Source organism: Toxorhynchites rutilus, chromosome 3 (genome assembly GCF_029784135.1).
Source record: "Toxorhynchites rutilus septentrionalis strain SRP chromosome 3, ASM2978413v1, whole genome shotgun sequence".
NCBI classification, from domain to species: Eukaryota; Metazoa; Arthropoda; class Insecta; order Diptera; family Culicidae; genus Toxorhynchites; species Toxorhynchites rutilus.
Window position 1 is genome coordinate 207,934,166 of NC_073746.1, and position 27,842 is coordinate 207,962,007.

General features: G+C 40.0%; 1 protein-coding gene across 1 annotated transcript; it reads left to right on the top strand.

Annotated features, from left to right (window-relative positions):
* On the top strand, positions 1–27,842 carry LOC129779387 (protein masquerade). The gene is made up of 7 exons (XM_055786826.1): positions 1–155; positions 10,418–10,915; positions 17,828–18,106; positions 18,173–18,669; positions 18,731–19,803; positions 19,872–20,070; positions 26,661–27,842. Exons 2-7 carry the CDS (start codon positions 10,825–10,827, stop codon positions 27,060–27,062), a joined length of 2,541 nt encoding a protein of 846 aa, XP_055642801.1. The 5' UTR covers positions 1–155; positions 10,418–10,824; the 3' UTR covers positions 27,063–27,842.

The window sequence follows — 27,842 nt, forward strand, 5'->3', positions numbered from 1 at the left end:
GTTAAGTAACTTTATTGTAGAGTTGACTTCGGGCCAGTTCGGACGTGGACGGTTGGAAAAAAAACCTGTGGATCTTTTCGTATCGTGTTCTCATTTCTTCTGAACGTTAGCATATTGGAAAACGATATGATTTTGGACTACGACGAAAAGGCAAGGTGTGTACTCTTTGCTATGTAACACGCATAGTTCTGAACAATTTCACTCTTCATACAGCGACAAGTCCACTGCTAATAGCTGTGAATTAAATTTGAAAGTTTTGAGTGTGAGTTGTGAGGTTTTGGTGCATAACGTTGTATAAATATGCCGACTATACGAACATCGAAAACTTTTACTTTGATTTAAATGACTTATCATGAAAGAAATTGGCGCTTTTTTATATTTGGTTGGCTGTTTGAAGTTGCCACACAGGAAGAATCTCGTGAGGAGAAAAGTAACAATTGTCTGTGCGTCGTTTCTTCATTAATAAGTGTTAAAGTGTTGGGCTAAAAAAAATGGTTTCGTGGCGGATTTTTGCCTAAGTTATGCGAGCGAATGCTTATTTATTGGCGACCACAAGTTGGCTAGAGAAAGAGAAAAGCAAAAGACAATTGAAGTCTGAACAAACGTGTGTATTCATTGGGGTATCGGTATGTTTCCAGTAGTATCGGTAGTCAATTCGACCCATTAGATTTGCGGAGATTGCACTCGTGCCAAATGCATCAGTGAACACACACTTCGAAACTGGGTCTTGGAGGCAGAACTTGTTTTGAAACCAACGGAGTGCAGAGCAACCACCAGAAATATATGTTAAGTTACAGTTATTATAACACCGTAGAAAGCAAACCGCCAGTGTAACCAGGATAATCATAATGAGTCATGGAAGATGCTTTTACTGAAGTTTCTGACCTTAATGTGCTTATTGTGAATCATTTTTAGTGGAATAAAATGAATCACGGTTATATGTTGCATGAAAGATGACAAATTTCTCAAATCATCAAGCGTGAATTGATAATGGATTAATGAAAATCGAATAATTTAAAATATCACCAATGTGTATCCAATGGATAGTTCAGTTGTCGTAAACATTGCATATTGACAGCATTCATTGAAACTATCTCCCTTTTTTTCGAACCGACGCTTTCATTTACATTTCAATCAAATGCACCCTGTTAACGGTAACAATGAATCAGCGGCTCGGAGCGGCTCGAACGAAACGAAGGAAAAATTCCAAAAATTCTAATCACTGTAACCGGTCTTTCCCACACGATCCGATGAAGAAAGGGAAGTAGGTAACTATCGTTCAGGTTTGTCTCAATCTGTGGGTCAAGGTTATAAAATAACACATTTTTACAACCCAGAAGAAGTCGTTGTATGGAAATCGAAACCCAACCTATTTTTATCAAAAAGACAGGCGGCTCATAGTCAATAGGTAGTCTTATTTTGAAAAACTGCATCTGAGACATACCACGGCTGTGTTTTGTTCAAATTTGACGGTTTAGAATCAAAAATAATGTCTCTATATCACATGTGTCTACTGTAATGAAAATTGTGCCATTTCTGATTTCGCCATCGTTGTCGTGCCGTGTTGACAACGAACACAAGAAGTTGAAGAGTTAATTGTATACATGTGTAGAGCTTTCACCTGCCTGCTACTAAACAAGTTGTTGCTTCTCTCTCGATAAAATGGGAGAAAATGAGCGCTGCAAGCGTTAGTATAATAAATTGAACAAACATAATTGTGAAATTATGAAAATCGATCATTGTGAACCCTTTATGACAAATAAAAAACCGAACTTTGGATTAAAAAACCTATAGTGGTATCTATCGAAAAACGTTTGCATTCCACAAAAAATACCAGCCCAGCCTTGGAATGTAAACAGTTTTAGTTATAGTGTCATCTTTTGTGGTATATCTTGCACTTTTTCGAGAAGAATCCACTTTGTGGAAGGCCTGCTGGTGGAAGGCATGTTTGTCACTAATCGTTTGTGTCTTTCGCGATTTGTGCAACTTATGTATAACTTATGTTATGAGATTAATGAGCATCGCCATAGATTATTGTAATGCTTTGGAGCGATTCTACGACCGATTTTGATTCGATCCTCTCCGCATTGCATTGAATCGTGCTGACATGAAGGAATTGGGTCACGTAAAACGTAGTTCTCAAATCGGAACCCAAGACGAGGAAAACTTTTTGAGCGAAGGACTCTCTCAAGCCGGATTCAGACGTTGTGAGTTACTCGGTTGCGAGTAAACGTTAATCGATCCGAAGATTTACGAACGCACCCATACCACGAAATTTGACATTTGAATTGCATGCATGGAGTTTTGTTTATCAAATTAAAGCCTATCACCTGGTCTTTTTTGAAAAAATACTACATCTGCAGAGAATTCGAATTCTGTTCTCGTTATTATTGATTGTATTTATTGTTTTCATTGTCTCAGACCAAGGGCGCCATATCTTTTTATATTTTGTTCTGAAAAGCTGAGGATTTTTCACATAACATATGTCAGAGGCGTTTTTTCGTTTTTGAGTTGTGATTTTTCAAAATTAACCGATGGTTCGAAGAATCAAATTTTTACTCTTTTTTCCAACACAAAAATTCACAACTTTTGATCTACTGGACCGATTCAGTTAATCGACACATAAAACTAAAGTCAATTAGATAGTCTTTTTTGGAAGATATTAGATTTGCGAAAAAAAAAAGAATTTTGATTTCGTTTCGGGACCAAGGATGCTATATTTTTTACATTTTTTCTTGAAAGCTGAGTTTTTTTTACATAGCATATCCAAAAATCAGAGATATATTATTTTTCATTTTTAAGTTATGATTCAAAGTTCAAAGTTATCAAAGTTAACATGTTTTCAGTCTTTGTTCAATATTTCTATGCGAATTCAAGACTAGATGTATGCGATTAGAATTCAATTAATTGGCAAAAGTGTCATTTTTTTCAAAAAAGGCTAGCTAGTTGGCTTTAATTTGATATATCGATCATCTGAACCGGTCCAGTAGTTCAAAAGTAATAAATTTTTCAACAAAGTAGCTTTTGGAAAAAAAGTGAAAAATGATTTTCCATACCATCGGTGAATTTTGAAAAATAATAACTCAAAAACGAAAAAAGCCTCTCTGCTTTCGACATATGTTATGTGAAAAATCCTCAGCTATTCAGAAATTTTTTTAAACATATAGCGCCTTTGGTAATAACGAGAGCAGAATTCAGATTTTCTGCAGGTATGGAATTTTTTTAAAAAGGCCTTTAATTTGATATGTCGATCATTTGAATCGGTTTAGTAGTTCAAAAGTTATGAAACAGTTTCCAAAAAGTAATTTTCGGAAAAAAAAAAGGAAAAAGTTGATTTTTTGGACAACCCTAAAATAGAAATGGGCACCCTAATAAAAAATAAAAAATAAATAAGGGTCTAATGTTTTGCGATAAAGAACGAAATTAATACTTTTGACGAAAATCTGAGAACCACTATATCGGTTTGGCATGGAATGGCTGAAATTACACAGTAGACATTTAAGGGTATTCTAGCTGTTCCATTGTTCAGTTAGACCGGACTGCAGAGACAGTCGGTATGAACATTGTTGTATTATCAATAGCACAACAGCCCGATGTTTTTTTGTTGCAGAGTTTGTATGGATGGAGAGAGACCAGAGACCATCGAAATCAATTCTGCCAAGTCGAGCTCATGTACATCAGTGGTGTTGTTGAAGCGAACGGGCATCGATCAATTAACACGTTCGTCGCCCAACGCGACGTTTCTGAGTTTCTCGTGGAGCCCAACTTGTGGATAAATTATTGAATGAAGTTCAAATTTAGTTTGTAGTCAACTTTTACATGATTTAGCAATATTATTTTCAATTTGAAGACGAATTGATAACAATAACACATGCCAAAGTCATATTATATGGGTTTCGCAAAAAACTGCAGTACAAACCATCCGTACTATAAACTAATAAAAAATATAGTATAAACATTATAATAGCATGGTTATAATTTTATTATTTTTCTACATATCCTATAGTTACACTTAGGTGCCTATTCAATCAAATTCCTTTCAAAAATCCTATTTAATTTGAACGAGGAAAATGTCACCAATATCTGGGTGACGAGGCGACTAAAATGTTAGTAGGTATTTACAATGCAGGATGGTGATTTTCGAGACCGATTAAGAATTTAAAAGCTTCAATGACAGAACATTCTAGGATTGCAGCTACATTCACAAGCACAAAATAAATTATCCGAGAGTTAATATTCATAATTTCGATAGTTTGCCAAAAGTGTACATACTAAGTGGAAAGTTCGAATGAAGAACATCAATAGGTGAAGTGGGGGTGAGACGGACATGTTAAGAATTTAATTATATCTTTAGAAACTCATGTTTTCCAAAACTTAAAAGCAGTTTCTTACAGTTTAATATACTGGTTTTCGAAACAATTGGTCAAATGTTCTATAAAAATGTATTTTCCATGTTTTTTCTGTAATTAAAACAAACCGAAAAGTAGAACATTTTTATCGATGCGGGTATAATGGACATGTAGTTGGGGTAATATGGAAGCGTAGAGTTTTATCGATCGTTGTATTTTGGTTTGTGAGTTAACAGAGAAGCGATATTAGGTATGTACGGAAAAGTAAATTCATTTTTGGGTGGAAAAATTTAAATTATTGAAATAATTGTACTGGTGGGGTAAAACGGACAGTTGCCAGTGGGAGTGAGATCGACTGAAAAAAGTCTGTTTAATCTATTTTTAAGGAGTACCCTGCGTCTATAAACGGAAATCAAACCGCCAAATGTGGACTGTTTAGAAGCTGACTGGAACCAAAAGCAAAATTGTTGAGGGCCTGTCCGTTTATACTGCTGAATAGCACGATTGCCCTTCTAGGTGAATTAATTCGTTTTTTCATCATTTAACGGACATTCGTGATGAGTTCAGACCTTGGTTGAATAAAATTATTCCTCTTGCGATCGATAAAACTCTACGCTTCCATATTACCCCCACTACATGTTCATTATACCCGCATCGAAAAAAAAGTTGTAGTTTTCGGTCTGTTTTAATTTTAGTAAAAAACATTGAAAAACACATTTTTTTGTAAAATATTTGACCAATTAGGTTAAAAACAGTATATTGAATTGCAAGAAACTGCATCAAAGTTTTGGGAAACAAGAGTTTCCAAAGATATAATTGAAAGTCTTCTTAACATGTCCGTTTTACCCCCACCTTCCCTATCAGGTTTTGTGTGAAAAACAAAATTAAGTGCGCGAACACATTCCACCTGTGGGGGTATACCACTGTCCGTCTTACCCGCACCTCCCCTAAGATCTATGACTGGTAACCGTAACGATTATTTATTTAATTTTCTTGTCTTATGCTCCAAGCATGGTGAACCTGTTAATTTATTATCCGAATATCCGAAACTATTTACTTTGCAATATTCCAAGATTATTCAGGACACTTAATTATATCTTTTTTTCAAAGCAGAGTACACCCATACCTTGCTTTACGGCCTAGATACGTTCCACGAAACTCGGCCGCAATGCGAAAAGCCGTATAAGGCATCAATTAGTTTTCAAAAAACTATTTTTTTCGATTTACAAAAAACTCAAACTTTGACGGCTGTGCGATACAAGTAAATGAAGTCCGATTGAGCTGATATTTTGCATAGGGTAGTTTTTCGTGGGAACCAAAATGTTTTAAGAAAGTGCCGTTTGAAAATTCGAGATGTCATTTTTCATTGGCCCTCGAATATAAACCTACCTAGATATATCGACATCGAAAAGCATTTTTTTTGCCGTTATAACGAAACATTTTAAGCCGTAAATCGAAAACGTGCCTTAATTGAAGAGGGCCGTTGTAGTGAAATGCCGTATAAAAACCGGCTGTATAGCGAGGTATGGTTGTATATGAAAAATATAACCAATCTGAACAACGTACAGTTCTATCAGAAAAATGTTTGTATAATGTTCATGTAGGTGGCGCGACTAGATATTGATCAATGAATATTTGTCCATATGTATGTAAAATTTCAGACAACGCCGCATCCTAATTGGAGACCGATTCGATAAGTTTTTACATTGCACTCTACAAACAAGTTCTAAATCAACAAAGTCACCGATCCTACTTAATTTCGATGACCCTTTGATCAATTAATCCAACTAATGTCATAGAAAGGAAGCATATGTAAATTGTTCCCCTTCTTCAAAGTCTTCCAAATGTTTGTGATCGAAATTATACCTTGGATATCGATAATGTATTTATGGAGATCCAAAACCTGGATTTTACTGACTTCCCTGTAAACGAACGCAAGAATGCTCCTTTCTCTTGGAGTGAAATTTTTGAACTAAAAAGAAATGACAACAATTTTCCTTTTTAAATTTAAGAAACAAATATACCAACATTTCTGATTCTGCTGCTTTCCTCATCAACAACCGTTGAACGATTGTTTTCAGAATACAATTAAGAAATAGAACAAGAACAAAAACTATGCAAGGAATTTTAGCCTTCAAGAATTATGTAGACATGCATAAAAAACAGTCAGAATCAATCAGAAAGACACAAAATGTAGAACAAAAATGAAATGTTAAAATGTATTATCACAAACAGGAGAGGAAAATTGAAAATGCTACCTTACTTACGTATTAACGACCGGTAATCTTAGATAATTTTCATTATGAAATAATTTTTTTCGCAATAAAATTTATTCTGAAGTGATGTAATGGAGACGAAACCCCATCTAACGAGGATAAGCAACCGAGGCGGTCCCAAGTCGCCGAGGTGACGCAATCCGAGTTGGCCGCCGACCCGCCGTCGAAAGCAGCGGTCTCTGGCAGTCAAGCCTATTGCCACCGATTGCCCGGTTAGTTTGAAACATAGGAGACAATACTTCAGTTCAACAAGGTTCAACCGAGCGTTAGTAAGCGTCGGACGGCATACGTTTTCTTGGTTAATTTTTCTTTGAAATATGAATGATATATTTCGAAGCAAAAGTGAATTAAAACTAACCGGGCTATAGTTTTAAAACAGGTTTGTTTACAAGGAGTCCTCACTTCCGATTGCCAACTCGGATTGCACCACGTCGGTGGCTTGAACCGCCTCGGTTTCATATCCTCGTTAGATGAGGATTTCGCCCTCATTACCTTAGATTGACTTCATGCTAAATTTAATTACGAAAAATTAATTGATAATGAAAATTATGCTCCGGTAGCGTTAATACAGTGGCGGACAAAACATAAAGACCACTGCTCAAACATAAAAAGTGAGTGACAAAACTTTGAACAAAAATAATCCAATCCAGTGATTCAAACCATTTATAATAATTTATTTGCATTGTTCGATGAAATTTATACAATCTGTAGTTGAAACAATAGTCATTCATTAAAAAATACTTAGCATACTTAACAACTAAAATAGCGCGACAAAAATTCAGAAATGGTAAAAATGGTAAAAAAAAATAAAAACAAGAATATTCATACCGTGAAATGTTTAGAGGGTTAGTACTTGGTCTTGTAACCATTGTTAAGCATCACTTTACGCACCCGGTTCGGCATGCATTCCACCAGCTTCTGGCACATGGTGACCACAGTGGCTACTCATTCAGTTCAGTTCGTCCCGGATCTTTTTCGAAGTCTTGAAGGGATCTTTCTGAGAGGCTCGCCAGAGGCATAAGCCAGAGTCATCCTTCGAGGTCGTTTTTCTTGGGCGTCCTTTTTTGAATGGCGTTAACGTACCCTGTGCAACTCTTGCCGTCTCAACGTACGCATTAACTAGCGTCATTTATTAATACTTAGTTGAGATTTCTTAAGCCAAATAACACGCCTTGAATGTATTCCGAAGGGCAAGCTTTAGAATACGCGTGACCACAGTGCAAGTCGAAGGAAATTTCTTTGACGAAAAAATCCCCCGGCCAGAACGGGAATCGAATCCGAACACCCGGCATGATAATGTGAGACGCTAACTACTAGGCCACGGGTGCACTTCTTGGGCGTCCAGTCGTTTCGGATTGCTTGCGATCGTGGAGGGCATTGAACATGAAGGTTTTGGATCGCCCCAAGTACTCTGCGATTTCGCGTTGGCTGCTGCTATTTTGCGGATGACCATCCGCTGTGTTTTCGTCCAATTATGCGCGCTACATATTTTTCGTTGACTGCAATCAGAATTCGAGAATTAAAACCTTACATACTTCCTGTTTACATGATAAATACTTACAAGGATCCGAAAAACACAAAATACCACCGAGAAACAATCATTTTTATTCAAAAATTCAGCCGAAACGAGTAACTGGTCCTAAATTTTGTCGCCTCATATTAGGCTGTCAAAAAAGTCCTGCGGTATTTTTTTTTGAATTTTCATTTGTTCATAAAATTAGTTACAATCATCTGTTTTAAGTCAAATATGCGCCGTTTTGTTCGATGACTTGTTCCCAACGAGATGCCAACTTCATAATACCACTGTTATAGGAGCTCGCTTCCTTATTGGCAAAAAAGCTCGGATAGCCAATTTTCACAGGCCTCTTTTGTAGCTAACTTCTGACTACCTAGCTCGTTCGCCATGGACAAAAACAGGTGGTAGTCACTTGGTGCAAGGTCCGGACTATACGGTGGATGCAAAAGAACCTCCCATCCGAGCTCCCGGAGCTTCTGGCGCGTCACCAAAGAAGTGTGCGCCCTGGCGTTGTCCTGATGGAAGACAATGCGGCCTCTGTTTATCAAAGATGGCCTCTTCTTCATGAGTGCTACCTTCAAGCGGTCCAGTTTTTGGCAGTACAGGTCCGAATTGAGCGTTTGGCCATAGGGAAGCAGCTCATAATAAATTATTCCTTGACAATCCCACCAAACACACAGCAGAACCTTCCTGGCCGTTAATGAGGGCTTGGCCACCGTCTGAGTCGCTTCAGCGGGCTTCGACCACGACCGTTTGCGCTTCACGTTGTCGTAAGTGACCCACTTTTCATCGCCAGTCACCATCCGCTTCAGAAACGGGTCGATTTTGTTGCGATTCAGCAGCGATTCACATGCGTCGATACGGTCAAAGATGTTTTTTTGCGTCAACGTGTGTGGCACCCATACATCGAGCTTCTTTGTGAATCCAAGCTTCTTCAAATGGTTAATAACGGTTTGATGACTTATCCCCAGCTCTTGGCCGATGTTACGGCTGCTACTATGCCGGTTTTTCTCGGCTAATTCAGCGATTTTGTCGCAATTTTCGACGACAGGCCTTCCGGAGCGTGGCGCATCTTCGACGACCTCTACACCAGAACGAAAACGTTGAAACCATCGTTGTGCGGTGGAAATGGAAACTGTATCGGGTCCATTAACTGCACAAATTTTATTGGCAGCTTGAGATGCATTTTTGCCTTTGTCATAGTGGTACTGTAAAATATGTCGGATTTTCTCTTCATTTTGCTCCATATTAGCGACACTATAACTCACGAACGACTTAACCAAAAAAACACTGTCAATGACTATATTATAGCGGGCAAAATATTTTTCCAACAAGCTATATTATGACTCGATACAATGAATACAACTAGAACTACGCGCTTACAACGACACCTCGCGGAAATACCGCAGGACTTTGTTGACAGCCTAATATTAGTTGATAGGCATGCTCAAAACTCATTTTTAATGAACGACTATTGTTTTAATTACAAAAGTTATAAATTTTTCGAACAACGCAAATAAATTATAATAAATAGATTGAGGCACTGGATTGAATTATTTTTTCTCAATGTTTTGTCACTTTCTTTTTTTTGCTTGAGCAGTGGTCTTAATGTTTTGTCCGACACTGTATGTGAATGAAAGCTATTCAATCAGTAACCAGTAAATCAGTAATCCCTTCCACTATGGAAGAACCATAGCTACACAAAAATAGGTTACATTTTTCATCTACCTCATAAATAATATTACAATAAAACGTGTTGAATTACCGTTGATTTTCTGAGCTCTACTCACTAACACGGCACCAACTCTGGAGACAAGACAAAATAAATACGAAACTCGTAATCGGTTGTCAATCGGAAGGTTTCAACTTCTTTTCACTTCCGCTCCCACAGCTTCGAACTGGACGAGGCTCACCCTGCTTATATAGGTCATCACGACAACATCAAATTTGTTTTTGGATGAAGAATTCGCATAAATATTCGGCGTTACAAGAGGTTACAAATTCGGCTGATATAAAGTATTTATATGAGTGTCGGAGTGAAACGAGTCATCAGAAACGCACGCAGAAAAGAAACACCAATGGAGCGTTTAACACTCAGCAAGAAAACACAAACCTTTTTCTGAAATTACAGTGATTACTTTTTCGCAGCATTTAACAGTTAATAAGATACTCATATATTTTATATTTAAATATTCAAAATAATGTTAAAATTAAACTCAACTAAAACATCTGAAACAGTACAATAACTATATATTATCTATTCGTTTATCTTTCAGAAACATACTTCGCAAGTATCGGTCGCACCGTTAGTGAACTCGATTTGGCAGACAGTGAAATGAGCAATTTAGAAATAACAGCACCGTGGAAAATGGTTCAATGAAAGAGGATCATCCGGGAAACCAAACTGTTGTTCATGAAAAAAAAAACACAGAGAAAACAGTGTTAAAGCGGAGGAGTATCAGCAGAGAGAAGTTAGCATCTGTACCGGAGAGAAAATATTTGCGAAATGATGCACGTTTAACTACGCCAACCAGTATGATTGAAGAAGTCTCAGAATCAGTACCAACAAAGTGAGATTTTGTTTTACATTGACTAGTGAATATCAATGAATGTGAAGTGATTGATGTGCTAAGCTGCACAAAGAATTTTCGTTTGGTGTTGCGAAGAAGAAACAAAAGTGAAAATGTTACTCGTAAAAATTCTAACAATATCGGTTCTGGTAATTGGACAAAGTTTCGCTCAGGATGACAGTTTGGCTGGAAGTTTTTTATCAGGTAAGTTCTGATCAATAGTTGAGTGTTACTTTTAAATTTAACATAAACAGAACCGTAGGGTAGTAAGTGTGTCACATCGTAACTTTTTTCCTTACTATTACATTTAATATTTGGTGACATTTTCCTATTCTGTTAAAATGCTTAACGCATATCTTAGACAACCTCTTGTACGCGTTATCATAATACATTCATATGTTTTAACAATTTAGGGGTGTCACGGTAAAAAAAGAATGCGTGTAAATTGATTTTCCGGTTTCAACCAATGGTTCAGATAGCGAACTTTGTCAGTTTCACATGTTTGAAAATGTCTGCCACCTTCCCCATTCCGGTTGCCATATAAAACTTCTGCTTAGATTCTCGACCGTCACTGTCGCTTATACACTTGGTATAGCGTAGTTTCGATTCCCTTTCTGCAGTACGAAACGTCTAAGTCTTCGAAATATGCCTCAGTGCCACTCTGCAGACTGCCTGTTGAACTCAGGAGTGTGGTAATGGATGCACGTTTCATCCATTGTCACAAAACGTCGAAAGAAGTCCACTCGATTACGCTCCAACAACGGCAAACCGACTGTTGAATCATCAACGCGCCGCTGTTTTTGGTCAGCAAACGCGGCACCCATCGCGCGGATAGCTTTTTTATGTCCAAAATGTCGTGCAAAATGTATCCCACTCGTTTTTTGACGTAGAACTACGTCTTTCAGGAAGGGTGCCAAATCGAAAAACCAGGTCCCGTTAACGTGAACTTGAAGGTCGAAGTTATCGTTACGTTTTTGATGCGGTACCTTCAACAATGTGCAAAATGCAACATGTCAACGGACACAGTGAAGAGGAAATTGAAATTGAAACAGGATTTGCATATTCTAATAGGAGTCCTGGTATTTTTTTCGTTTGTTTTCTTTCAAAAATTAATGCTTTATTCTGCAAAAATGGTTACAAATTTAATATTCAAAGTATTGCACATCGCTAGTCACAACTTTTTCCCATCTTTCTGGCAATTCACGGATCCCTTTGCGGAAATAATAGGTCGGTTTTTCGGCTAACCACGAATTGATCCAATTTCTGACTTCATCAAAATTCGAGAAGTGCAGGTCAACCAGGCCATGCTGCATCGATCGAAAAAGGTAGTAATCGGACGGAGCAATGTCTGGAGAATACGGCGGGTGAGATATGACCGCCCATTTCAGTGTTTCCAAGTATGTTTTGACAGGTTTCGCGGCATGCGGGCGAGCATTGTCGTGCTGCAAAATAACTTTATGGTGTCTTGGCTCGTATTGTGGAAGGAAATTTCAGTGCACGGCTCATACGCATCAATTGTAGTCGGTAGAGGTCCCCGTAATTTCATTCGGGTTTCATTCGGTTTTAGCAGGTCATAGTACACCATACCCAGATGGTCCCACCGAATAGACAGCATAACCTTCTGGCCGTGAATATTCCGCGCGGCTGTCGATGTTGATGCATGGTCGGGGTATCCATACGTTGCCCGACATTTAGGATTGTCGTAATGGACCCACTTTTCATCGCCAGTAACGATCGAATAAAAAAAACCCTTTCTTTTATGCACGTGAAAAAACGGCGTTCGATGTCTCGTGGCTTCAATTCATACGACACCCAATGTCCTATCTTTCGGATCATTCCCATTACTTTTAAAACGTTCGGATATGGTTTGCTGAGCTACCCCAAGTGTATCTGCAAGTTCTCGTTGCGTTTGTGACGGATCTTCATCCAATTCTTCATCTTCAAACTTTTTTGGCGGTCCGGAACGTTCTTCGTCTTCCGAGTCAAAATCTCCACTTTTGAACCGTGCCAACCACGTCTGACACGTTCGCTCAGTTGGAGCATGATCACCATAAACTTCCACCAAAATGCGATGACTTTCCGCAGCTTTTTCTTAATATTGAAGAAATAAAGTAACACTTCCCGCAAAAACACTCTCGTTGATACGAAATTCGACGTATTCGAAGTGGCCAAAAACTATGTTGCTTACGCTTCAACTTTTTGGCATATACTGAAAAAGATGCGCAATGACAGTAGCTTTCCAACGAATGTCTGAAAATTTGATTCACTGGAATAACAATCAAGTTCGGCCATCTGTTATAAAACCGAAGAAACTTACCGATACACCTAAGGCGGCGGTGACACTGGATGCGAAAAAGTGGTCGTACGAATTGTATATAATAGTGAAAGTAAACAACCACATTGAGTTGTATTGGTGTGGTTACATTGCTTCCCCCTTGCTTCGTTCGAATTCGCCAGCTTCTATCGAACAAAATTGTTTGTTTCTCTTCGTTAGTTATCGTACAATCAAATTTTCGTGCGTACTCGGAGCCAATGTCACCTTAGCCTAATATTTCAAGGCGAATAGATGCGACCTGTTCTGGACGAACAGTACATTTTTGACAAAATAAACTGGCGCCATTTGGCTTCTTAAAGCGTTCACACATTTTTCAATAAAATGCTTGCTATGACCAACTTTAAAAGCTTGAACTTGAGCTTGGAAAGACCGTCCCTTCGTAGTTGCTGTCCATGAGTGATCTGACCAGCGAAATTGTCCAAAATACATACTGATTGACAGTAACGATCTGTTCTCATTGTAAAGTTTCGGTGATTCGAGAACCCCTCTTGACACAATTTTCTCTTATTGATTATGTATTTTGTCACTTATGAATCTGATAAATCCGAAGTCGCTACCTATCGCCGAAATCCGAGTTCAATACTTGCAACTGCAATGTTTTGACTTTTCTGTTTACTTCACTGTAGGATTTCAAAATACCATCGCTAATAATTCGGACTTGTTGGGTAAAAAAAAATCACAACTGATCCATGACATTTATGCATTACACCCACGGTTTCAATAACTCTTATAAAAGTGATGTAGGATAAACATTCATATTCCATTCTTAGTTCGCCTTCGTCTCAACCACAGATATATAACCAGCCAACTGAAGCAGAACTTGCGGCTCGAATATACAGAAGGTTTGCTCTATTTAAGTTGATTGATTTGTTTATTTTTTTCTATTATAGAGGCTTAACACTACAAAGTTCTTTTGCCTCTAGCCCTGAACAAGGTCTATTCGAAGATTGATCAATGAAGAGCCTGGGATTGAACCCACGGTCGTTTGCTTAATGAGCAGACGCGAAACCGTTATGGCTACGACGACCCTCACTATTTAAATTGTATTCAGCGATTGTATGGTAAACTAATGCCGGGTTTATACGATTTCAGTTACTATGCTAGGGATTTTGACATTTGATTTGTATGAATGGGGCTACTCGCAACCGAGCTACTTCAAAATTCTTTTTTGTTTTGAAACGGGTGAGTAGCCCCATACCTACAAATCAAATGTCAAATTTTCTGGCACGGGTACGTTCGTTCTGTTTCGGTTCGTTTGACGTTTAACTCGCACCAAGTAACTGGCAACATATAAATGCGGTTTAACCCCTTCACGTCGACCCACACTCGTGGCGATTAGACTATGCCAGAACGTACAACATCGAATCCCACTCGTCGTCTTTCGATGTGAAATGGATACATGCCTCAGGCGTGAGATGATGCGGGACTGCTACGATCGTCAGTAAGACACACACTCAGCAGAGTATCGAAACAACTGACTGTGCTCGTGTTTGGGCCCTGTTGTAGGAAATTAAATCGTACGGCAAGAGGTTAAGTAAACACCTTTTCAGCTCTCAATGGTTCAATTGAAGCGAGCATCGTCAACAGTTCCAATACTACTCGTGGATTATTGGATGCAACCATACAATAGGCTCGATTTCCCAGCTCGCTTATTACTCTATTTATGGCCGTTCGATATGTTAAGTCACGAGCGATGTGCTCACTAAGCAGAAGAACTGTAACAGTTCAAAGCTTCGAAAATAAATATTCACGTCACAGCGATTTGTGTTTCCAGCTATCTCTTTCAAGTAAAACTATTTCCCATAGTTTTGCTGTAGTCAACGCAATCAAAACGCATGACTCTTCGTGATATTTTCGTTGTCACACTATCGAATGTGAGTTACGCTGTAAATTATAATTAAAATTAAATTACAATCATTGCATAATCATTGATTATACATAAAGCGCACATTGATAATGCTTATATATGCTTATGTTTATAATTAGTTTTATTGATAGGCTGACGCATATTACGGCATTTAAGTATTCCTCGCTTGGGGATATACCCTTCATGAATACAACATTATTTACGTGTTACACTACACTCAAGAGACTTTCTAATCGATAATCATTCAAACCTTGCCTCGATTCGATAAAAACTGCATTATTTTTTGTGTTTATTTCTTCGTCAATGTAAATTATTGGTCTCAGTTTCGTCTCTTTTAGGAATAACAAAAATTTCAGCAGTTCTTATTCCAATCTACGAAGCAATTCGGAAAATCATGTTTAAGGTTAATGGGTTTCTGTATTCTCAGCATTTTCATCTTTATGCCATCAACATTTAGAATATCGCAATATCGAGCTAATTTTGTATACCATTGCATTAGTATGTATCATAATGTTGTTTTTTTTTGCACAGAAGTAAGATCAAGTTATAATATTTTCGCAGTGCAATAGGCAGTAAAAAGAACTTACAAGATCGCTTGAACCTATCGATTTTTTCGGGATTTTCTCTCGTTAGGCTTGGCGAACGGATTTTAGAAGTTCTGGATTGTTGTTGTTGCTGAATAAATCTTCGCTACAAAGCTTTTCATGTATGTATTGCACATTAAAAATCACGCTAGGCTACTGTCCGAACCTACTTTTTAACTGTTTTCACTTTACCATTATTAGCAAGCGAGCAGACGAATAGTCTATCATTCTTCACAAACACCTAAGATTTTAAAATGTTAAACAGTGAATAGTGGCACTAAACTTAGCCGTTCCATTCTGTTTGAAATAAATTAAAAATACTTTGCCATGTTATGTTTTCATTTCAATTGTTTATGTAGGGGAACCACGGGAAATACGGACAGTGGGAGTAATAAGGACAGGGGGTTGATTTGTATAGTTACATTTTGGAATTCCGATTTCTGTTAATGAGAACACCTTCTACATGTTATTCTATAATATTTAAGCCACCCTATGACAATGAATACTGATCAAAAGTGGAAAAAGGAAACAAAAATGGAAAATCATACATGATTCCGCGTGAGGATGTAATTTGAGCTGCTTCGATATTAAGCATTTTGAGTGGTTCAATATCAAAATTCAATTCGCTGATGGTTATATTTCGGTTTGTGAGTTAACAGAGAAGCGATATTAGGTATGTACGGAAAAATAAATTCATTTTTGAGTGGAAAATTTGAAATTATTGAAATAATTGTACTGGTAGGGTAAAACGGATAGTTGCCAGTGGGAGTGAAATGAACTGTTTGATCTATTCCTAAGGAATGCTGTGCGTCTATAAATGGAAATCAAATCGCCAAATCTGGACTGTTTAGAAGCTGACTGGAACCAAAAGCAAAATAGTTAAGAGTCTGTCCGTTTATACTGCTGAAAAGCACGATATCACTTCTAGGTGAATTAATTCGATTTTTTCATCATTTAACGGACATTCGTGATGAGTTCAGACTTTCGTTGAATAAAATTATTCCTCTCGCGATCGATAAACCTCTACGCTTCATATATCACAAACCTGTCCATACCACCCCCACTACATGTCCATTATACGGAAAAAATGTACTTTTCGGTCTGTTTTAATTTTAGTAAAATCATTAAAAAACACTTTTTTGTAAAATATTTGGCCAATTATGTAGAAAAACAGTATATTGAATTGCAAGAAACTGCATCAAAGTTTTGGGAAACATGAGTTTCCAAAGATATAATTGAAGTTCTTCTTAACATTTCCGTTTTACCCCCACTTTCCCTACATAACCAATATAGAGTAGAGTAGTAATGAAAAGTAGTAATTTTCAAGGGGAACTTGATTGAAAATGTTGATTCCCACTAAAAACTACCCTATGCAAAATATCAGCTCAATCGGACTTCATTTACTAGTGTCGCACATCCGTCAAAGTTTTAGTTTTTTGAAAATCGAAAAATCACCCAAGGGGAGAATAAAGGAAATCGGGGTTTCCAAAAAAAAATTTCGATCAAAATGTCTTCAAGCTGCATGAAACGTCGAGATCTACTGTTATCTCGAAAATTTTTGTCAAAAATCGACACTCTGGGACCTGGTCGTTTTTTCGGAATACGAAGCAAAACGTATGGTTTAGGGTGCTAATGGAAATCGTCATATTCTTCATACGGGACTTACTGCGAAATGTTCACGATAAAATACCCTATGCAAAATATTAGCTCATTCGGACTTCATTTACTATTGTCGCAGATCTCAAAGTTCAAGTTTTCTGAAAACCGAAAAATTCACCCTTCCCCCTTGGGTCTGGGTTCGAAAAAAAATTATTGATGCCAAACGTCGAGATTAACTGTTATCTGGAATAAAAAGTGTTGGTGAAACCGTATATCAGGCCAATCAAAACGGGACAGTTAGGGCGTTATGATAGCGCTTGACATTTTACAGTTATTCAATTGCTTCTCTCGGGAAAAATAACATTTTATTAATTGTGATAGATGCGTAGAAATATATCAATTGATGTAAACTCTATTATTCTATTAAGAAATGTTCGAGTTATAGCCATTCAAAATTGTGGTTTTGAGCTCTAATACAGGTGTCGCACGAGCTGATACAGCTTTGCGTAAATTCGTCAATTGGTTGACTATTTTTAATTTTTTTTTTATTTTTTTAATACAGAAGAGCGCGTCGAATTATGAATTGTCGACGAAAAACTCTTCGTGTCCTATCCACTGACCGATTTTTTGCATAAAAGCCGCGGATTTCGAAGCCCCGATGCTCACCTACTATATATTTAAAATATTTTCATATTGAGAACGACAATAATGGTGATATTCTCTGCTTCTAGGTCTTCTTGATTCCATAACGAGTACTGAAGATGCCAAAGGGTGTCCTGGAGTTTGCGTGCATACTCTGGCTACGCTAATTTGCTATGAGGTATTGGAAGACATACCTTGCCCGTCTCCAAGTATGAGATGCTGCGTAGAAAGTCAGACCGCGGCGGCAAACATATCCACATCTACGTCCAGGCCGAAACCTACAACTACTACAAGAACAACGACGACGACGCCAAAACCAACAACAGAAGCCAAAATAAAGGAAAAGGATAAAGATAGCAAAACCAATTGTAAGTTATAGAACATTCAAGATGGATAGTATCCATTTTCAGGGCTGATTCTTTGAATTATTCTAGCAACATGCCCAGGAGTGTGTGTCGCTGATCGGATTGCGGAATATTGCGAGGCATATTTGATGACACCAGGACTCTGTAAAAGTGGTACTAAATGTTGTGTCTCAAGAGACATTTATCCCGACAAGCCACCCGCAGACCTATACGTCCCTACGGCACATTATGATCCCAAAATGAATAAAACAACGACACCGAAACCATATTCAAAAAGCACAGAGAAAATTACCTTGACGGAAGAGCCCATCAAATCAAAGATTAACCCAGCTACTAAACCAACAAAACCAATTCCTCCAAAGCAGAAAATAGTCCAAACAGGCAACCCGCAGGGCACCGTTCATAAATCGTGTGAAGGGGAATGTGTCAATGGATTGTTTGCATTGTTTTGCGACGATGTCGACAGTGAGGCTTTTTGTCCTAACGAAGGTTCTTGTTGTGTAACGGGAGCTAACGATGATACGAAACAGGAAATAGCTACAACGACTAGAAGACCTGCAACCCCGGTAAGATCCGTGCTATAGATCTGATTTTGAATGAAATCAAATTATCTTCGCTTATTTATAGCCTCCATTACCACGATGTCCAGGATTCTGCATGTTGAATATCATGGCTGCATTTTGTGAGCGACCATCGGTCCTTATTCAACATACAGCAAATTGTAAGCGTGGATCAGTCTGTTGTGATAACACGAAAGTACCGGTTACACGACCTCCACCCAAGCGGCAACCACCTCCAGCTCCAACTACTACTCCGACCCCGACCACTACTGCAGCACCAGATCCCAGAGAAGAATGTCCAGGATCATGTATCGTGAGCCTGCTAAGCTTTACCTGCTTCCGTAATGCTGAGATGACTGATCTATTCAGATGCAAAAAATCTGGAACACAATGCTGTGCTCCGAAGTCAAGGATACAAGAAGTGCAGCTAGCAGCTGGTAAAATAAAACCTAACGACACCATGAACTATCCACCGGCACCTCAGATTGTTGGACAACATCACACACCTCAAGCGCAACAGATTCATCCTCCACCACAACCACCATCGCAGGCCGGTTACGGACCGCCAGTGCCTAATAGTTATCCAGGACCAGTGAATAACAACATATACGATTTACCACCAACGCAGCAACCTATTAATCAGCTTACACAGGCTGTTTATGAACCACTCACAACTACGACGACGTTGAGACCTCATGTTTATTCTAAATATGTATGTGGTGTGAAAGGTACCAGTCGGGCAGCCCGTTCCTTCATTAGTCGAACAGCGCTAGAAGATGTTTCCTTCGGCAGAAGTCGTACAGGACGCCATATCGAAATGGAGGACATATACAGGACAAAGAGCACCGAACGTTTAGTTCTCGGTCACAGCATTGTACCGATTCCTATCATTTATCACGACCACAACGATACCGTCCCGGAAGATTTGATTCACCATCCCAGCATCGCGAGAGCGAATTCCACTACTGCTAAATACTGGAACAGCCATCATCGGAAAGCTCGGGTGGTTGGTGGTGAAGATGGCGAAAATGGAGAGTGGTGTTGGCAGGTTGCGTTGATTAACTCCCTGAATCAATATCTCTGTGGAGCGGCCCTCATAGGTACGCAGTGGGTGTTAACGGCGGCACATTGTGTAACCAAGTGAGTAATAAGTGTAGAAGTGAAAATTGGTTTGGATTCTAATCTTGAAAAACTTAAAATTCATTCAGCATCGTCCGATCGGGTGACGCAATTTACGTTCGCGTTGGTGATTATGACTTGACGCGCAAGTATGGAAGTCCGGGTGCACAAACGCTGAGAGTGGCCACTACCTATATTCACCATAACCACAACAGTCAAACTCTGGACAATGATATCGCACTTCTCAAGCTGCATGGTCAGGCTGAACTGAGGGACGGCGTTTGCTTGGTGAGTTTCTATATTTGCTTTACAAACATTGGCTGTTAATGAGAATGAGTAGCTATGTAGGCTATATAAGCTATGAGTAACCGCCAACCGACGGTCAACAGCTTTTCGCAAGGATAAACTTAACTTTGAATTCTTCAAACTCAAGAATACAAGGTGATTTTGATAATCTAATTGGCTAATTCAAGGTTGGTTGTGAATGAACTTGAGAATTTATAGCTTCTATAAAAAATGGAAGAAAAATAAGGCAACATTGTTTCTCTGCTTCCGTGTGGATTGAAAAAAGTAATTAACGAACGAAATCAAAAAAATATTTTAGTAGTCCTACGTCAACATTGCCACCGTGCCTTGGACACCATTTACTATGATTCTACATCCCATTGAGGGATTAGATCTTATTCACAACTTTTCGCCAATAAACCCGATCCATGGCTGCACTTCTCCAACTCCCGGTTGCACCAACTCCGTTGTCCTGTACACCACCGTATATTGTTCTGAGCACTCGGCGTTCGAACACACCAAGCGCTTGTGAGTCCTCTTCAAGCATCGTCCATGCTTCGTGCCCATAGAGAACAACCGGTCGATTTAGTGATTGTACACTTCGTACGGTGTCGGAATTTGTTGGACCTCAAGGATTTGTGGAGCCCATAGTAGGCACAACTTCCATTGATTATGCGTCTTCGAATTTCAAGGCTGTTGTTTTTTTTTATCCAAAATATATATTTTTATTAAGGCTCATATGGCGTCAGCCTAACGGGGCCGGGAGTTCAATATTTTGACAATGTTTGCTTACAACTATGTTAGTAATATGTAACCGATTACTCGCGGTTGGCTCGAGGTTAGTATTACAAGTGTTCTCATAATTGGGATGTTGCAGTCTTCAGTGCTCTGTACGTGTGCCCGACATGGGATACTTCCTATTGGGATGCAGCTGACCGTTAATCAGCAACGCCCCCCTAGTCTGCACCCCATATCTAGCGTGGTGCGTCTTTCTCGACTCGAGGAATCCAGGATAGAATGATCGCTAGCCGGCGCAATCATCAGCTCGTGTAGAGTTGTCATGAGCGGTACAACCTTTGGCTCTTTGATTCAACAAGAGCCAAAGGTTGTACCGCTCATGACAACTCTGTGGACTGCACAACCTTCGGCCCGTGTATCTGTAAAGAGTGTGTGTATCTATTGCCGCGACTAAGTAAAAGTTTATAGATCGGATAGGAGGGATATGAAACGGGGACACAACGAAGGAAACATCATTAAACGTTGACATCGGCGTTTCTGAGGAACAGGTATAGATGGAGCAGAAGATCAGGATCACGGCTACCTAAGATATCCCGGACGGGGATATCCGATTGTCTGCCTTGTGCCCTCAATGCTCTGGAGAGCTGAGGGCGGGCAGCATGGAACCGGATACACGACCAGACAACATGCTCGATGTCGTGGTAGCCATCGCCACAATCACATATTAGATTGTTTGCTGCGAGCCCAATGCGATAAAGATGCGCGTTTAGGTTGTAGTGATTGGACATAAGCCGAGATATCACGCGATTGAAATCACGACCTACATTCAATCCCTTGAACCATGCACTCGTCGAGACCTTAGGGATAATCGTGTGTAACCAACGACCGAACTCATCTTCATTCCACATGCGCTGCGAACTTACGAGCGTGTGCTGACGAGGAATGTGGAAAAATTAATTATAAGTAATTTGCCTTTCAAAACGTGTGCCTTCTGAAGCGCCCACCTTAGCTAGCGAGTCCGCTTTCTCATTCCCCGGTATCGAGCAATGAGAGGAAACCCATGCTAAGGTAATCATGAATAATTTTTCGACCAAAACACTCAATAGATGTCTTATCTATTGAGCTGAGACTGTCTGAAAAAATAAAATAATGGTCGATGGGCAATGTTTCAATGATCCCTAGTGCATAGTATATCGCACCCAGTTCAGCGACATACACGGAACAAGGAATAGTTAACACAATCCAGCTTGTCACCTTTTATATATGGGGCAGATTACCCCGTCCTTCCACTCCTCCGGTAGCTGTTCTGTGTCCCAGATCCTGACAATCAACCGGTGCATACACTCTACAAGTTTTTCCGGGCCTCCATTGAAGAGCTCCGCTACGAGGCCATCCTTACCAGCTGCTTTGTGGTTTTTTAGCTAATTAATGGCATCCTTAACATCACCCATCATCGGGGGTGGTATGTCGTCGATGTTCACTGCACCGGTGTAGTCCTCCTCAACGCCGTCTTGGTCTCCTGTCTGCGCGTTGTTCAGGTGTTCATCGTAGTGCTGCCTCCACCTTTCGATCACCTCGCGTTCGTTCGTCAAGATGCCTCCTTCCTTGTTCCTGCACGTTTCGACCCGCGTCACAAAGCCTTTGTGCGAGGCGTTTAGTTTCTTGAAGAACGATAAAGCAGCTCCATCTCCTTATACTCTCTCTCTTCCACGCGGCGCCTTTTTTCCGAAAGAGATTTGTTTGCTGCCTTCGCTTCAGTCTGTATCGTTCCACGTTCTGTCGAGTCGCTCGTTGCAGCATAGCTGCGCGTGCTGCATCCTTCTCGTTCAGGAGCGCTCGGCACTCGTCGTCAAACCATTCGTTCCGTTGTCCTCGTTGTACATACCCGATGACGGTCTCTGCTGTGCTGCTAATTGCTGCTTTTAAGGTGTTCCAGCATTCATCGTGGGGAGCAGCATCCAGCTCGGTGTCCAGCAATTTCTGGATAACACTGTGGCTAGACTCAATACCCTGGTCTAATCGAAAAGATTATTTGGTGGCTCTGACCATTGATTGGCATGACAGATCCTTCGACTGAAGACCTTCGATGCTGATAGCTCAGAAAATGGATAAATCTGGTACATTAATCTGGCCGTTTGAATACAATTTGCACTGGAGAAATAAAACACTTTGGGAAAACAGAACACACAGGAGTATTAACTAATTTCGCGATGCTTCACATACATAAGTTGGATGTGGAACGAATAATAGTATGGGGACTGATTCGTATACACATATTTGTTCATATGCGTGGGACTTCCAAGACACGCTTCCAAATCTTAATGTTAGTTAGTGCTGCGGTTGATAATATCAAACTCAATGTTGGCATTAATATAGTCCTCTTCCGGGGGAACATAACGATCGAGAAAGCAGCACAGGACATCTACGTGTCCGATAACATCCGTTTTCGACCCGAATATAGCGAGCAAAGACTTGTGATCGGTTTCGAACACAAAATACCGTCCGACTATCATTCGGTGGAATTTTATAATGACAAATGTTGCAGCCAAGTCCTCCTTCTCGATCCAGCTGTAGTTAAAGCCGGCTTATGTTAAATGTCCACGCTTCGCACAGTTTTTTCATAAGGACCATGAAGCCAAATACCTACAGTCGTTGCTAAATAGGTTGAGCAGATGTGCTTTCCCATCCGACCACTCACTCGGGAGCCCGGCAAACATCGTTTCCATGAGCTGTTTTGCACCCGGGATAGATTAGATACCGGGTATCAAACGGGTAGATGGAAAATGGTCTTTGTGGGTGTTTATGATGAGCAGTGGTTGACTTTCCAGATCGATCTCGACCTGTAAGTAGGCATCAGAAGGCCAATGTGGCTTAACACTCGACTTGTAATACCATACATTTTGACGAATATATCAACGATAGTGGGTTCTGATTCGAATCGGCACGCTTGCCAGACCGGCCGAGGAATCCGCACAAACTCGGGCACCGTGGATTTCCGGAGCATTACGAGTGGGGGTTGCCCATTCAACGCAATCTACCATTTTCGAAATACCTAGGTTCTCGGAGGGACAAATATCATCGTCTACTACATCTCTCATTCAGTACGCAACCGGACACTTTGGTTTGAAGAATGGTTCTGGATCGTCCTTGAGCTTGACGGGAACCTTTTTTCGCGCCAGGAATACGTTCGAGAACTGGGTTTGGAATGTAACCAGCAACTTACTTGTTTGAGGGCTGATCTGGTTGCCGAACGATATAACTGGCTGGCTCGACAACCCAAAAAAAAATCTATTCAGTCGAATCGAATATCAAGACTGACGATAGAAGCGGAGACGAACCATTTACCGTGGAGGACATGCTGTATCATATCTCGACAACCAGATTAAGTGGTTCTCCGGAACCCGTTCGCGTTATGTAAACCGTAGGTTTCGTCTGGGGCGGACCTATTTTGATCAAAATATCGAACTTCCGGACCCTGTGTCGAACTGTAGGTGAGAGGGTACGTAGGTAACGTAGGAGCTTGACGATTTTCCGATCTTGGCTGACGTTTTGGATCGTCATAATCATCGTCGACAGTTGCTTCTTCTTAGGTGTCGTGTCTTCCGATGCGATGGATGGACATCTCAATTGGAAGCCCAGTTACACATTCGATGCCCATCCTTGCCGCACTCGTTGCATTTTTTGGCCTTGGAATCAGCAGTCCTTGTGGTAGTGCATCCACCCGTATGACCAGCATGGTGTCTAGGGTTGATCACGTTTTTTGCACGTATGCGATGCTGCTAACTGATGCTTCCACTTCTACCGCGTGTCTTAAACAACAGCATTCACCACAGATGACAGATGACGGACTTGCTGTACCGATAAATTGACGTTCTCGTTCAACTTGTCGATGAGTTGCAAGTTCGACATCCTGATTTAACTTCGGACCACATACATAAATAAGGCTGTTTACCTTTCAACGAGTATGCCAGATAATCCCATCGCTCTTCTTATTCGTGAACTGGAGACAGTTGAATCGTCGGTGGACTCGCCGCCGGCTGTGGCTCTGAATAACGACTTCAACCTATCCACGGACTCTCCGACGTAATCCCACGAGCGAGTCTCGACAGAATGAATTTATTGTAGCGCTCGTGACCGGGCAGGCGGACAGAAGCAATCGCATTTTCGCTGCGTCATCGAGCTTCCGGGGGTCCTTATAAAAAGAGGGGTAAGTAATGTCGGGGACATAACCGAAGAAACGTAGGACTTCTTTTGGTCGGAACCATTTGAAGACAAATTTGAACTAATCAAAACGAGGCACATAGTGCGTTTGGACAATGCTTGACATTTCATAATTATTCGATTGTTTATCTCAAGAAAAGTTAATTGTTATTCATCGTTATAGATGCCTAGAAATATTTCCTATCAATTGATGAAAACATCTATGCGATCTATTAAGAAATGCTCGAATGCTTGGAAGCGTTCGAAATCATTAATTTTTCCCACATGTTTGGAGCCTAGAGTTTCATTTTAACGTTTGCATTAAAAAAGGACTTTTTTCGGATGGTGATAAAGAAAACTAAGACAGATAAATTTCCCATCCAGAGTGAGATAGGTCTCGGCGTTCATCACCACCGCCACGTCGCGATGCGCCGAGAAAATCGAGTTGACCATCTTATTAAGTCGCTGCCGCTGCGTCATTGCCTGCAACTCCGAATACATGTCAGGGACTTCCGCTTCCTGACATGTATGTCCATTCACTGTTTACTGTTTGGCCGGTTGCACCTACCTCCCGACCAAGCGCACGCAACGATGTAGCCACTTTTCCCTCGATCTTCCTCTTCAGCATCCTTTGGAACTTCTTGTCGCTCATGGTCCTCGTTCGTCCGAAACCAGGCTTTCTTTCGATGCTCTGACTGTTGTCCAATAGTGTCAAGATGTTGTAGATGCCGGAACAAGCGTATCCAGCATCCACAATGTGCCACACGATTTTCGTTTTCGATGCGGCGGGGTACCGTTCTTTGAACGCGCATACTTCTGAACGGAGTAGCTTCACTGCCGTCACGGTTAGAGTTCGACTGATAGAGCTGTCAATTTTTCTCTGACTCATGGGTTACCATGATTGATGCTACATGAATAGTTTCATCAGTGCGTGTTAAGGTAAACCCATAAAAATCGGCAATTTTTGTCCCTTTTTTAATGCAAACGTTACCCCCTATATCCTCCGGTTAGAAGTAGTCCTACATCAAAAAACGACATTCTTGGCAAACCATACGTCGAACGTATAATTTAATTATCCGTTGTCCTCGTCGTAGATGAACTACGCCATGTTGTTCGAAAAGCAGTCCAACACCGTTTTGTTATTGAAAAAAAAAACAAATTACAAGTTCTCCGACATCGCGGAGTCCTCCAGACCTCCGACTGTCTTGCAATATTTTTTCGGCGAAAACATCCACCTCCTCATTGTCAACTGTTGGGTTATGTCGTGCGTGACCTACGGGCTAGAATTTTTTTTAAAACTGATTACAATAAAAGTGTGTCTAAATCGCGCTATCATAAACTAATATTTAATCATAATCAGTCAAGCCTAACTGCTGTCAGTTGACGAGCCCTTCTGGTATGTGGTATCGGTGGGGTCTACCCAACATTCTGATTTTATTTATTTTCATTGATGCGTAGACATAAGAACTGTATCGAAAAGTAATAAGCAACTTTTATTCCTACTCAAAAATGAGTGAACTTGTTTTAGTGTGCATGCAAGCAAAAATTTGAATTCCTTCCTGTTAAACGTTAAACTTTGAAAACGTGGCTCAACTGGTCCCAACATTTCAAATCACTAATATAACACATCACACAATCCCATTTCTCCATTTCAGGTTTGCCTGCCGGCACGAGGCGTGAATCACGCGGCTGGAAAACGTTGTACCGTTACCGGTTACGGCTACATGGGAGAAGCTGGTCCAATTCCATTGCGAGTCCGGGAGGCAGAAATTCCAATCGTCAGCGACGCGGAATGTATCAGGAAGGTGAACGCTGTCACGGAGAAGATCTTCATTCTACCGGCATCTAGTTTCTGTGCGGGCGGCGAGGAAGGAAACGATGCATGCCAGGGTGACGGTGGAGGGCCGCTGGTCTGCCAAGATGACGGATTCTTCGAGCTAGCTGGACTCGTGTCATGGGGCTTCGGATGCGGCCGAGTTGATGTACCGGGAGTGTATGTTAAGGTGTCTTCGTTCATTGGCTGGATTAACCAAATCATTAGTGTCAATAATTTATGATCGACATAAGAGTAAAACCCTTTTGTCCGTACCGTACTCTTTGTAAATTAAACTAGAATGATGTTAGATTGTAAAGAATACAAGATAAGTTAATTTATTGGTTTGTAGTCAGTAGGCATTAAAAATTTCAAGCTAAATCTAGGATTTCATCATCATTCTGTCAAAGGTACAGAATCTACTATTTATAAACATTCTATTATTTATTAATACTTAACCCTGGACCACGCAATGTGAAATTCACATTATAGAAAAAATCTATTTAAATAAGTGTTCTTGACAGTTGTCAAGGCTTTCACCTACTGTACTAGCTGTTGCTGAAATTCCGAAAATTAAGTACAGTAATTCAGTGTTATCATTCTGTCATCTAAATTATTTCTTCGCACCATTGTATACTGAAGTTGGTTTTGAATTCTTTTAAGATCAATAAAGTCATTGTAATTAGCCATGTAAGTGTTTTGTTATTAAATATTGAACATGGAACGAATTTGAATAGGTAACAAATTGTGTCCCGCCGTATATTTTATTTCCTTTCCTTTCATATTTTGTTTGTGTCCTTACCTTATAATTGTCAGTCCCAGTGATCAATGCACTCCCAACAATATGTTCAAGATCGGTCGGCGGGGTTCAACGTGTTAGCCATGTTTTTTTATCTGTTCTTCAATTGAGAAATCGTCAACAAACACTTGTTAGTTTTTTAATGCTACATTATATTGATGTATGGATCTGAATGTGGTATGATTATAACTTTCCCGGTCAACAATAAAGGATCTATTTTGAAAA